Raw genomic sequence first — 14,269 nt, forward strand, 5'->3', positions numbered from 1 at the left:
TCAGATCATATAAGTCTTTCCAGGCCTCTCTGAAGTCTTCTTGTTCATCATTTCTTATGGCGCAATAGTATTCCATTACATTCGTATACCATAATTTATTCAGCTATTCCTCAATTGATGGGCATCCCCTTGATTTCCAGTTTTTGGCCACTACAAAGAGTGCTGCTATAAATATTTTTGTGCATGTGGGACCCTTTCCCATTTTTATGATCTCTTGGAGATACAGTCCTAGAAGCAATATTGCTGGGTCAGAGGGTATGCACATTTTTGTAGCCCTTTGGGCATAGTTCCAAATTGCTCTCCAGAATGGTTGGATAAGCTCACAGCTGCACCAACAATGAATTAGTATTCCAACTCTCCCACATCCTTTCCAACATTTATGATTTTCCTGTTCTGTCATGTTTGCCAGTCTAATAGGTGTGATGTGGTACCTCAGAGTTGTTTTGATTTGCATCTCTCTAATCAAAAGTAACTTAAAGCATTTTTTCATATAATTATAGATGTCTTTAATTTCTTCCTCTGAGAATTGCCTGTTCATATCCTTTGACCATTTATCAATTGGGGAATGACTTGTATTGTTGTACATTTGACTCAGTTCTCTATATATTCTAGAAATGAGGCCTTTATCCCCAAGCTTAGCCGTAAAAATTCTTTCCCAATTTACTACATGCCTCCAGATTTTGGTTGCATTGGGTTTGGTTGTGCAAAAACTTTTCAGTTTAATGTAATCAAAATTATCCATCTTGCACTTCATAATGCTTTCTGTCTCTTCTTTAGTTCAAAATTCTTCCCTTCTCCATAAATCTGATAAATACACTATCCCTTGCTCTTCCAGTTTGTCCATGGTATCAGTCTTTATACCTGGATTGTGTACCCATTTGGACTTTATTCTTGTGTAGGGTGTCAGGCGTGGGTCTATCCCTAGTTTCCGCCACACTGTATCCAGTTTTCCCAGCAATTTTTGTTGAACAGTGAGTTCTTATCCCAGAAGCTGGGGTCCTTGGGTTTATCAAACAGGAGATTGCTATATTCATTGCCTACTGTGTCTTGAGTACCTAGCTTATTCCACTTCTCTACCCTTCTGTTTCTTAGCCAATACCAAGTGGTTTTGATATTTGCTGCTTTATAATACAATTTGAGATCTGGTAGTGCTAGGCCACCTTCCCTAACATTTCTTTTCAGTCGTCCCTTTGATATTCTGGACCTTTTGTTCTTCCAGATGAATTTTAATATTATTTTTTCCAGCTCTAGAAAATAATTATCTGATAATTTAATTGGTATGGCACTAAATAAGTAAATTAATTTAGATAGAATTGTCATTTTTATTATATTGGCTCAGCCTACCCATGAGCAACTGATGTTTTTCCACTTACTTACAAAATTTATTTTTAAGTGCTTAGGAAATTTTAAAAAATTTATTAATCATTTTCAAAGCATTCATTTTTTACATTTTGAGTTCTAAATTCTCTCCCTCCCTATAGCTTCTCTCCTACTCATTGAAAAGGTAAGCCATATGATACCTATTATACATGCAAAGTCTTATAAAACATATTTCCATATTTGCTATGTTACAAAAAAAAGTAAGAAAAATAAAGTGAAAAAATATGCTTCACTCTGTACTCAGTTCATTAATTCCCTATCTGGAGGTGGATAGCGTATTTCACGAATCCTTTGGCATTATCATGGATAGCCAAATCTCTCACAGTTAGTTCATCTTCATTACAGTATTGCTGTTGCTGTCTACAGCAGTCTCTTGGTTCTGGTCACTTCACTTTGCATCAGTTCATATGAATCTTCCCAGGTGCTTCTGAAACTATGTCCCTCATCATTTTTTATAGCAGAATAGTATTCCATCACAATCATTTGTCACAGTTTATTTAGCCATTCTCCAGCTGATTTCCAGTTATTTGCCACGACAGAAAAGAGTTGCTATCAGTATTTTTGTACATACAAGACCCTTCCCTTTTTATTTGCTCTCTGGAATACAGATCTAGTAGTGGTATTGCTGGATCAGTGGGTATGCACAGCTTTATAGCCCTTTGTACATATTTCCAGCTTGTTCTCAAGAATGTTAGGAGTAGTCCATGACTCCATCAGCAATGCATCTGTTTTTCCACACCCCCTCCAACATTTGTCATTTTCCTTTTCTGATATGTTAGACACTCTGATAGGTGTGAGGCAGTATCTCAGTTGTTTTAATTTACATTTCTCTACTCAGTAGTGATTTAGGGCATTTTTTTCATATGTCTATGAATGCTTTGATTTCTTCTTCTATAAACTGCCTGTTCATATCCTTTGATCACTTATAATTTGAGGAATAGCTATATAGAAATTTTTGAAATAATTTTTGACAGTTAAAAGTATGGCAAGACCAGAATTGGGAATCCCTTTTATACTTTGACTCATGATTCTTCATTAGTTAAAAAATGAGAATAATACAGTACATAGTACATACTGTACATAATACAGTAAAATCACAGGTTTTTTGAACTGGAAGGGTCTTTTAGTGTTTTTAAAAACTAACTTAAAAAAAAGTCTTAAGCATTATTTTCTCCCTCTCAACCCTTCCCCTCCAAAAGAAAAAAAATAGTACCTTTATAACCGATATACATAGTTAGGCAAAACAAAATCCTGTTTGACCATATCTAAAAAGACATGTCCCATCTTGTGTGGCAGAGGTTACCCATCTCTCTGTCAGAAGGTGTGTAAACATGTTTCATCATGGGTCCTCTATACTAAGTATAGGGTATTGCATTAATCAGAGCTCTTAAGTCTTTCACAATTGTTTGTTTTTATAACATTATTGTTTTGGTATAAATTATTCTCCTCGTTCTGGTTACTCATGCTGCATCAATTCATACAAATCTTCCAAGGTTTCTTCTCTGAAACTATACCTTTCATAATTTCTTACAGCACAATAGTATCCCATTCCATTGTATACATAATTTATTCAGCCATTTTACAACTGATGTGTCTCCTCTTAGTTTCTAGTTCTTTGCCACTACGCAAAGAGTTGCTGTAAATATATTTGTACATGTAGCACAAAATTTATCTTTTTACTTTTTCCCCCTTCTCGTCAGGGTTATAGGCCTAGTAGTATTACTGTTAGGTGTAAGGGTAACCTTTTCACTTTAGAAATGAGCTAGTTAGTAGCAGAACTAGTATTTAAGCCCAAATCTCTTCACATCCAGTCATCCAGTGCTTGAGAAGTTAAAGATACAGGACACAGTTTTTTCCTTTAGTTGTGAAAACGCAAAGTCTGGCTTTAATGGTTTTTACTGGCAATATCATAAAGGATTTTAGTTAGTCTTTCTCATGAAGTTTATTCAACAGAGGTAAAGAATGAATTGAAACAAGACTAGGAGGATACAGGGATTACTGAAAAAGAATGTTTGAAACATGCTAAAATGTCAGAGCACACTAATAAGGGCAAGTGGAGATAGTGATTTTTTTTTAAGAAAAAGAAAATTTGTGAGAAAGTTGTTTTCAGCTTTTCATTTAATGACTAATTTTCCAGAAAGTAGTTATGTTGCTTTGCATATTCTGTAGACCTCTTTAATGAGAATGAAGTAAATGGCAAGAAATCATGGTTACATCACCAGGGATTTATTTATCAAAAGAAATAAATTTTAAGAGTATGTCTTACGGTCAGCACTGATTCATCCCATTTATCCAGAACATTTTATACAGCTACTGATGCCAAATAGTTGGAATACTTGCTATAAATGTGCTTTAACATTTTAAATCTATGATGGCTAATTAGGGCTAAGTCAAATGTAAAAAAGTTAAACAGCTAGAACCATTTCTTCCTTTATTTTATTCTTTTGCATTTTTTTGTTAGAATCTGTCATAACATCTTTATCCTTTATCATACTGTTACATATTATAACAAAGGAAATAAAATATCTCAACACTCACATAATCCACATGCAGAGAAATTTATTATAATACAAAGTTTAGTAAAGTAAATGATTTGCTCAATTTCAGAGCCATCTTACAGAATTGTTGGGATGAAGTCGTAGATTTAATATTGAAACCTCGTCCTGGAGGTAAGGCATTTTTTTCTTATTTTAAAAAACAACAACTTTATTTCATTATATATCCATTTATATAAGCATTACAATTCATAGTTAAAATGAAAAGATCCATGATTTTATACTCTTTTTGTTATCACAGATGGAAGCCCTTCTGAGAATTAGCAAATGATCTTAAAGAGTTGCTATGGTCAGTCTGGTGATGAACCTCTGCAAACTTAGCCAGGCTAGTCTTTAGGTGACAAAGGTCATTTGTCACTGGAGTTGTGTCATTATTGAAGTGTTTCCAGCTTGATTAGGACTTCCCAGAGCTTACAGCTCTATTGTGCTAGCCTTTGAGGGGTCATCTCCATGCCATGATGATGCTTTCTTAGAGTAGAACTTTTGTATAGGAGTTGATGGTTTGCTGTGATATACTGTTCAGTCCATTTCCTTTTAACCATATGCCATGCAGGAGAACTTTGATAGCATTGGGATCCTCATATCTAATTAAGCTGACTGGCCCCATTTCAGTCAAGAGCCAGTGATTGTAGAAAGCAGCCCTTTTTGGTTGTGTATATGCCTTGTTCTTTATATGGGACCGTATATAAGGGACCTTGGGCATACTTCCCAGACTTGGGTTAGATTCCTTTTTCTGACGCTACTATGACTTCTGTCCCTCTCCCCACCTTTTCTTCCGTGGACAAGATACCTGGAATTTATTTAAGAAGTCCTTGGGCACTGTGTAGTCATTGAGAAATCGCAGTAGCCTTTTGGGCCAATGTCTAGAACTGCAGAAAGCCTCTATATGCAGTGCTCACTTCATATGGTCCTTTGCTTTCAGAAGGTCCTGTTTGTTTTAGCTCTGAGCACAATGGTATGCTCATCTGGGAGAGTTTCTCCAAATTCAGTGCTGATGAACTTGAGCCTGCTCATTGAGAAATGTTTCATCCCTATATATCTCTAGCCAAAGACTCTTAGACAAATTTGGCCAACGTCATGAAGGAATAGGTAGGTGTCAGTTGTGACACCAGCCTCTATACCTTTTCAGGCACAAAGAAATCTATGCTTCTAAGTCCAACAAAAAGTATTAGAATCAGTAGATCAATTAACAGACATTTATTAAAAATACAGAGAAACGTTATTCTTTTAATTCCTTGTGGAATTAAGCCTGGGGATTTTTTTTTAAGACTTTAAAATAATTTTGTGGGGAAAAAAGTCCCTAAAACTAGACTTTGTAAAAAGGATTGAATTTACAATGACTTTGACAGTGCTGATTTTGTGTAGTACTGGTCTAAAGACAGTATAATATCACTGAACTTGGAGTGATAAGGACTTGTCTGAGTTAAATTCCTGGCTCTGCCACTTGCTACTATAAACTTATGTAAACATGGTAAGATTTTAACCTCTCTGGACCCTGCTATCCTCATTGGTCAGATGAGAGGGTTGGACTAGAAAACCTCTGAGACCCCTTTGAACTTTAGGCATAGAGCTTACAATAGGTGGCTTAGTCACTTCATTAGAAGAAAACTTGCCTTATGGAGTTTAATAGTATTGAATTAAAAGAGCAGAGAGAAAAGAAAAAGCAGATATTCCTGTTTAGTCAACTAGGGTATGAGTACCAGTTCTCAGCACAGTGGTCGGCTTAGCCACTTCAGAAAATCTATACGTGTTCTTCCTTTCACCAGTCCTGTAAAATGAGGATGTGTCCACAGGACTCTGTTTTGGGTTGAAATAAATGTTTTGTAATGAGCATTTTATTTTAAGATTTGGAAGAATTTGTACTGATTAAATTGTTTACTGTCCACTTGTTTTTGCAGCCGAAAAGGGGTACTTGGTCAAATGCCGAGAAGAGTGGGCCAAGACCAAAGATCCTGATGCTGCCCTCAAAAAACTACCTGTCAAAAGGTGTGTGGAAGGGCAGCTGCTTCGAGGACTTTCAAAATATGGACTGAAGAATATTGTGTCTGCATTTGGCATAGTGAGTGTGATTTGTGAAGTCAAGTGATGACTTTAAGAGGTGTAACAAATCTTTTAGGTGCTGACCTTCAGAGTTTTGTTTTTATTGGTTTTTTTAGGGGGGTGATTTGGGATTTTTTTTTATAGACAAAAGGTAAAGAAGAAAAATTAACTCTGAAGGTGAATTTATGTAACTTATTTTTAGTCATAAATACTAATGGATAAAATAGTTTTAATAGAAGAAAGCAGTAATTCAATTCAGTAAACACTTCAAAAATATCTATTGTATGTAATGTGCTAGGAACTTAGGTATATAGGAACTAAAAATAGTACCATTTGGCTTTGTGGGACTTACAGGATGGAAAAGCAATCTATACTAATGGGCATTTCACAACTAATTAATTTCATATGCTTCCTGCTATTAGACTTTCTTGGTAGTTTAAAAAATTAAAAGTTGCAAAATCCAGACCTTCTCTAATTGAGGGAATGGGTCCCTGGCCTTTATGTTTTCTTTATTAGAACATAGAAAGGGAGGGACTCTTGGTAGAATCAAAAGATACACCTGAAATTAAGCAAATTTGCATTTGTCATGAATGAAACTGAAGGCATATTTTTGCCCTCTTCTTGCTTTGTACATTAAGCATCTGGTAAAATCATGATAGCTTTATGAGATGAAACTTCACCTGATATTTAGATCTCTGTAATCCAGACTAGACTTATTTGAGTAATGGTGTCTCTTTTCCCTGCATGACAAACAGAAAGCCATTTGGTTTCTCCATAGAACTCACTGTTAGTAAAATTCCTTGTATTTTTTTCACTTAGGAATGCCTTAGAATATGGAGATGAAAGGCCTGTTAGGTTTTCCATACATTTACAAGTTCTTTTTCTTAAAATCACTAAATTAAAATTAAAATAAATAAAAAAATTTTTTAAAATCACTGTAGCGTTTGGTATATTTGAATGTAACCTATAAACCATTCATCATCCTTATCATTAGCTGATGAAAATGACTGTTGGACAATGTCAGCTTTGCTGCATTCCCATCTATAAAAAGAAGATTAATGTTAATTGTTTGCAGACTTCTCTAGAGTGTAGTGAGAATTAGGGATTTGAGGATTTTTTTGTAGCTTGAAAAATTTAGTATATTAAGGAACAGCAGACAATAAATAAGGAACAATCAAGATCATCTCTCAAAAAAGTTCTTACTCTATATTCTGTGAACTTGTTTCTTTAAAATATCCTGGTTACTCCTTCAGGATAATAGGTTCACTTTTAAACTTATGAATTTTATTTTATGCATTTAAATATATTTTTCTGAGAAAGGGTCCCTGAGCTTCACCCTTCTGTCAAAGGGGTCCATGACATAGCATAAAAAAGATTTAAGAACCCTTAAGATGATTTGAAAGATGCCTTCAGTGTCTGGTTTCTTCACTCACTTTTGTGTCTTTCTGTTGTTTTCCTCTCCACAGATACCAAGAAATAATCGTTTGATGTATATTCATAGTTACCAGAGTTATGTGTGGAATAACATGGTGAGCAAGAGAATTGAAGAATATGGACTGGAACCTGTTCCAGGAGATCTTGTACTTAAAGGAGGTAAAAAGGCAAACCTGTCAGTCTATCTTTGGCCCCTGACCTTGAATAGACCGTTGCTAGGACACCACCAAATAGCTTTGGGTTTAGCCTGGCAACTAAGTTGAGGAAGCATGTGTCTGGTGTTTGGACACTTGGAGTTTTTCCAACAGATAATGACAATGGCACAGTCTCTGGTTCTAGACTGTGGTTCAAGATTTGGCTTATAGGCTGACTCAGACTGGAGCATTCCCTTCATGTTGCTAATCTCATGGTGGCCACAGGTATGTGGTCCAGCAGAAACCTCTGACCTACACAACACCAGACAACCGTTTCTGTTAGGATAGAAATTTCATCTTCAAATAACTAGTAAAAAGCCAAATTTTAAGCCCTACTCAATGAAGTGATTTATTCTTATGGAAAATGATTTTAGAATGTGGAGACAGATCTTTATTTTATCCTTAAAGACAAGCTGACTTTCCTTTAGTCCCGCATTACATTCATCTGGGACAACTGTACATGTAGAGCCTTTTATTTTATTATTTATTTATTATCAGACTTTGTTTTAGTGATTTCAGAATCCTGTGACCGATTTTTTTGGTCAGCTTGATTCCATTATAAAATTACTGATTTAAAAGACCAGTCATTTAAAACTGCCATTAAACAGAAGCCACAAAAACATTCCTTTCCTCCTGAAGCTTTTATGATGCCTTGTAATCATTAACTAGTCTCCAGATGGATCCTTTTCAAAAAAGAAAAAGTAGTTCTGATCCTCTTTCTCAAAATGCCCTTTCCTGAGCATACCCATAAAATAGCTCATTTCAGCCTGAAATGAGAATATTTGCTATTTGCTTCAATTATTTCATATTTGTGATTTTGTAGCTACAGCCACATACATTGAGGAAGCAGATGTTAATTCCTACTCCATCCATGATGTGGTGATGCCTTTACCTGGTTTTGATGTTCTCTACCCTAAACATAAAAGTAAGCTTCTCTTTTGTTTTATTTTTAAGAAATTAAAAATGTGTTTAGAGATGATTAGACTTTCTTAATTCTTAGCCACCTGCAGCATTTCCAGAAGCTGAGGGAGAAGGGCAAAAGAAATTCACTTACTTTAGTTTTTAACTTTAGTTTGCTGTTTGGGGACCCTGACTCTAAATCTCTTCCAAACTCAAGTAGACTTGCATTGTTTACAAAGCTACTGAATAAGTATTTGTTGGAATGAATGAATGAAATATTTATTAAGCACTAGCATGTATACAGAGCTTTTTTGTGACCTTTATGTTATAGATTCACCTTTCAGTTAGTTAAATAAAGTTAATCAGAAACTAGCTAATGCGGATTTTCTAATCCTTGTAGTTTACCAGGGCAGATGGAAAGTACTAAATTTCATATTTTAAAAAAATAGTTATTAAGGACTAAAGCAAATAATCATGTGATTTTCTTTATTATGTTACATTTTGGGGACACAGAGAGAATTATCATAAGATAGCCTGGGATCTCTGCTGAAAGTTGAATTAAAGTCAATAAAGTATGCTTTTATTTAGAAATAAAGTACTCCCTTAACCTATTCGTGTTTAGAGTTCTTTCATTCCATTATGAACATCCATTAAATGACTACTGTGTGCCAGGCTTTTCTAAGTGCTGGGGTTACAAAAAGAGGTAAAAGACAGTCTCTGCCCTCAAGGAGTTCACAGTCTCATTACAGAAATGACATGCAAACAAAACATATCTAAACCAAGCTATATGAAGTATAAATAGGAAATAATTAAAGTAATAAATTAATGTAGAAATCTGAACATGTTACTTCTAAGAGTCAACTACTTCACTGGTTCCCAGTGTTTTTTGCTCAATGAACCCTTTGGAATATTTAACATGCTGCTTATAATATTGCATAATAATTTATTGCTTAAGGTATTATTAAAGAATTTTAAGCATCAGCCCCTTGGATCATCATTGAGAAAACCCCAAGGGGATTGAGAACCACTGAATGGGAACTGCTGACCTACTTTAATCCTATACCCTAGAGGCTTAGTGTATGACTAAACTTAAGTGTCACCGAAGTGTTTGGAGTTCTTGGAAATGGGATTTGATCTACAAGGGCAGAGCAGAGCTACCACAGCCTCCAGTCCTGGTGCTCTGTATTCTGAATTTCCTTGTCCCATCTATAATTCCATTAACATGAAAGGAGAAGAGTTTTTAAAAAAAGGAATTTGAACAAAATATTGAATAAGTGTTGTTCAATACAGGGAGTTTAATACTTGCTAGTTTCACCACTAGGGGGTTCTGTAGCATATATAAGATATTCTTGAAATCTCAATATTGTTAAAGATTGAAACTGCACCAAGACTTCTCAGATAGCCCGTATAGTAATAGAAGATGAATAAAACATGACTGCTATATTCCAGAGTGCATATTCCCTACTTCTAATGGAAGTTGTCTTTCTTTGCTATTGATTATGCTGTTATAATATCCTCAAGAATCTCTTTATGCAAACTGTTGTTTTTATAAATGCCACTTAAATGATTGAAATCACAAGCTTAATGCTGCTTACCGAGGATACCGTTTTGGTTTCAAGGTCAGAAAGCCTTCCTTATGCTTCTGGTTATGCAGAAAAGCCTCTCCATCCCTCACCCCTCCATGCACAAGGTACTCTAGTTTTAAAAAAGGCCAAAAGCTCCTTCGACAGCCCTTCCATTTTTCCTCTAATGGAGTTTTAGCTAATGCACCTCCAAACTAGAAGGGAAACAGAGGGGAAAAGTTGGTGACCACCTTCCTCCTCATTCTATTTGCTGGGTCCCAGTATGGACCCTTTGATAGCACTGCTGGATTTTTTAGTTTGGAGAATATGGATCTGCCAGGATGTGCATAGGGAATCAGTTATAATCAGTGGTGTCTTAGTAGGCCCAAATACATAGCTCTTATAAACCTGGTTGAGTGGCAGTGTATTCTAGAGGATCAAGCCCCAACTCTAACCTAGACTGACTCAGAAGTCATCTAGTTTAACCTGCATGTGAATGAGAAAATGTGTCTAATTTCCAAAAAATTAATCAGCAACCATCTTTTGGAATATAAACCAATAAATAAGTTTTTTGATCTTCTTGCTTTGGGGTATTGTAATTCCAGGTGTTCTGCTTCTGGTAGTTTGGAGATACATTTTTATGTAATGCTAAAAGTATGTTAATGTTTACAGAACAAGAGGATGGATTTTTGTCCAAGAGGAAGTCCAATAAAACTTACTTTTAATCCTTCACATACTGTTTAACATGTTACCCTACATTCCCTTTGATTCTTTTCTGTTTCACTTTAGTTAGTGAGACTTATAAGGAAATGCTAGCTGCGGACCATCTAAATATTGAAAACATGAAACATAAAATCCGAGATTATTCCTTATCAGGTGCCTACCGAAAGATCATCATTCGCCCTCAGGATGTTAGCTGGTGAGTAATATATTTTGGAGTGGAATGGAATTGAATTGTGTCTACTCTATAATGTTGACAGCACTTAGAAGAATTTTTCATATTTTTGTGATTTAGTGTTTCTGCATAAACCTAGAAACAAATAAACTTATTTGGAATGACAGACAGATGCAAAAGAGACTTACTTAATGGTAGAATAACATTATTAAATTATGAGTAAGAAATGTGTATAGAGCATAAATTTTTCCCTGCTGTGGAAAACCTAAATCTGATTTAATAATTTATTTTTATTTATTTATTGTTAGTTTTCAACATTCATGTCCACAAGATTTTAAGTTCCAAATTTTCTCCCCATCTCTCCCTTCTCCTACCCCAAAACACTGTGCATTCTGATGGCCCCTTCCCCCAATCTGCCCTCCCTTCCTTTATCCCCATCTTCTCTCTTTTCTTGTAGGGCAAGATAGATTTCTATACCCCATTACCTGTATTTCTTATTTCTCAGTTGCATGCAAAAACAGTTCTCAATATTCATTCCTTAAACGTTGAGTTCTAACTTCTTTCCCTTCCTACCTCCCCATTCATCCCCACTGAGAAGACAAGCAATTCAATATAGATTATATATGTGTAGTTTTGCTGAAGACTTCCATAATAGTCATGTTGTGAAAGACTAACTATATTTCCCTCCATCCTATGCTGCCCCCTATTTATTCTGTTCTCTCTTTAGACCTTGTCTCTCCTCTAAAGTGTTTACTTCTAATTATTCCCTTCTCCCATTTGCCCCACCTTCTGTCTTCCCCCCTCCCCACTTATCCCCTACTTTCCTGTAGTATAAGATAGATTTTCATACCAAATTGAGTGTGCATGTTACTCCCTCCAAAAGCCAAATGTGAAGAGAATAAGCTTCACTTTTTCCCTCTCACCTACCCCCTTTTCCCCCACATTGAAAAAACTTTTTCTTGCCTGTTTTATGAGAGATAATGTTTCCCATTCCATTTCTCCCTTTCTCCTTCCAATATATTCCTCTCTCACTCCTTAATTTTATTTTTTTACATATCATCCCTTCCTCTTCAACTCACCTTGTGCCCTCTGTGTGTGTGTGTGTATGTGTGTGTGTAATCCCTCCAACTACCCAAATACTGAGAAAAGTTTCAAGAGTTACAAATATTATCTTTCCATGTAGTAATGTAAGTAGTTCAGTTTTAGTGAGTCCCTTATGATTTCTCTTTGCTGTTTACCTTTTCATGCTTCTCTTGATTCTTGTGATTGAAAGTCAGATTTTCTTTTCAGCTCTGGTCTTTTCATCAAGAATGCTTCAAAGTCCTCTATTTCATTGAATGACCATTTTTTCCCCTGAAGTATTAGACTCAGTTTTGCTGGGTAGGTGATTCTTGGTTTTAGTCCTAGTTCCTTTGACTTCTGGACTATCATATTCTAAGGCCTTTGATCCCTTAATGTAGAAGCTGCTAGATCTTGTGTTATCCTGATTGTATTTCCCTAATATTCAAATTGTTTCTTTCTGCCAGCTTGCAATATTTTCTCCTTGACCTGGGAACTCTGGAATTTGGCTACAATATTCCTAGAATCTCGATTTTCTTTTCAGATCTCATTCAGGAGGTGACCGGTGAATTCTTTCAATATTTATTTTATCCTGTGGTTCTAGAATATCAGGACAGTTTTCCTTGATAATTTCATGAAGGATGATGTCTAGGCTCTTTTCATCATCATGACTTTCAGGTAGTCCCATAATTTTTAAATTGTCTCTCCTGAATCTGTTTTCCAGGTCAGTTGTTCTTCTAGTGAGATATTTCACATTCTCTTGTATTTTTTCATTCTTTTGGGGTTTTTTTGTAATTTCTTAGTTTCTCATAAAGTCATTAGCTTCCATCTGCTCCATTCTAATTTTTAAAGAACTATTTTCTTCAGTGAACTTTTGAAACTCCTTTTCCCTTTAGCTAATTCTGTTTTTTTAAAGCATTTTTCTCCTCATTGGCTTTCTGGACCTCTTTTGCCATTTGAGTTCATCTATTTTTTTTTTTTAATTTAACTTTTAACATTCATTTTCACAAAATTTTGGGTTCCAAATTTTCTCCCCTTTTGTCCCCTCCCCCACCCCAAAACACCGAGCATTCTAATCGCCCCTATCACCAATCTGCCCTCTCTTCTATCATCCCTCCCTTCCCTTGTCCCCATCTTCTCTTTTGTCCTGTAGGGCCAGATAACTTTCTATACCCCCTTACCTGTATTTCTTATTTCCTAGTGGCAAGAACAGTACTCGACAGTTGTTCCTAAAACTTTTTGTTCCAACTTCTTTTCCTCCCTCCCTCCCCACCCCTTCCCTTCGGAAGGCAAGCAATTCAATACAGGCCAAATCTGTGTAGTTTTGCAAATGACTTCCATAATAGTCATGTTGTACAAGACTAACTACATTTCCCTCCATCCTATCCTGTCCCCCATTACTTCCACTCTCTCTTTTGATCCTGCCCCTCCCCATGAGTGTCAACCTCAAATTGCTTCCTCCTCCCCATGCCCTCCTTTCCATCATCCCCCCCACCCTGCTTCTCCCCTTATCCCCCACTTTCCTGTATTGTAAGATAGGTTTTCATACCAAAATGAGTGTGCATTTTATTCCTTCCTTTAGTGGAATGTGATGAGAGTAAACTTCATGTTTTTCTCTCACCTCCCCTCTTTATCCCTCCACTGAAAAGTCTTTTGCTTGCCTCTTTTATGAGAGATAATTTGCCCCATTCCATTTCTCCCTTTCTCCTCCCAATATATTTCTCTCTCACTGCTTGATTTCATTTTTTTAAGATATGATCCCATCCTCTTCAATTCACTCTGTGCACTCTGTCTCTATGTGTGTGTGCATGTACGTGTGCATGTGTGTGTGTGTAATCCCACCCAGTACCCAGATGCTGAATAGTTTCAAGAGTTACAAATATTGTCTTTCCATGTAGGAATGTAAACAGTTCAGCGTTAGTAAGTCCCTTATGACTTCTCTTTGCTGTTTACCTTTTCATGCTTCTCTTCATTCTTGTGTTTGACAGTCAGATTTTCTTTTCAGCTCTGGTCTTTTCATCAAGAATGCTTGAAAGTCCTCTATTTTTCCCCTGAAGAATGACCAATTTTTCCCCTGAAGTATTATACTCAGTTTTTCTGGATAGGTGATTCTTGGTTTTAGTCCTACTTCCTTTGACTTCTGGAATATCCTATTCCATGCCCTTCAATCCCTTAATGTAGAAGCTGCTAGATCTTGTGTTATCCTGATTGTATTTCCACAATACTTGAATTGTTTCTTTCTAGCTGCTT

General features: G+C 35.9%; 1 protein-coding gene and 1 non-coding gene across 7 annotated transcripts in view; both read left to right on the plus strand.

The window, feature by feature from the left end:
- PUS7 (pseudouridine synthase 7) overlaps positions 1 to 14,269 on the plus strand; it is a 67,803-nt gene that overhangs the window by 36,251 nt on the left and 17,283 nt on the right. For all 6 annotated transcript variants that reach the window (XM_072653105.1, XM_072653106.1, XM_072653103.1 and 3 more), the window contains 5 exons: positions 3,988 to 4,049; positions 5,834 to 5,994; positions 7,442 to 7,568; positions 8,427 to 8,528; positions 10,855 to 10,984. In XM_072653105.1, coding sequence (XP_072509206.1) covers positions 3,988 to 4,049; positions 5,834 to 5,994; positions 7,442 to 7,568; positions 8,427 to 8,528; positions 10,855 to 10,984 — 582 coding nt within the window. The remainder of the gene's footprint in view (positions 1 to 3,987; positions 4,050 to 5,833; positions 5,995 to 7,441; positions 7,569 to 8,426; positions 8,529 to 10,854; positions 10,985 to 14,269) is intronic.
- On the plus strand, positions 4,519 to 4,642 carry LOC140497917 (small nucleolar RNA SNORA70). Its single transcript, XR_011964920.1, has one exon. It is a non-coding gene; the product is annotated as a small nucleolar RNA SNORA70 (small nucleolar RNA).

The sequence above is a fragment of the Notamacropus eugenii genome, chromosome 3, assembly GCF_028372415.1.
Source record: "Notamacropus eugenii isolate mMacEug1 chromosome 3, mMacEug1.pri_v2, whole genome shotgun sequence".
Lineage (NCBI taxonomy): Eukaryota > Metazoa > Chordata > Mammalia > Diprotodontia > Macropodidae > Notamacropus > Notamacropus eugenii.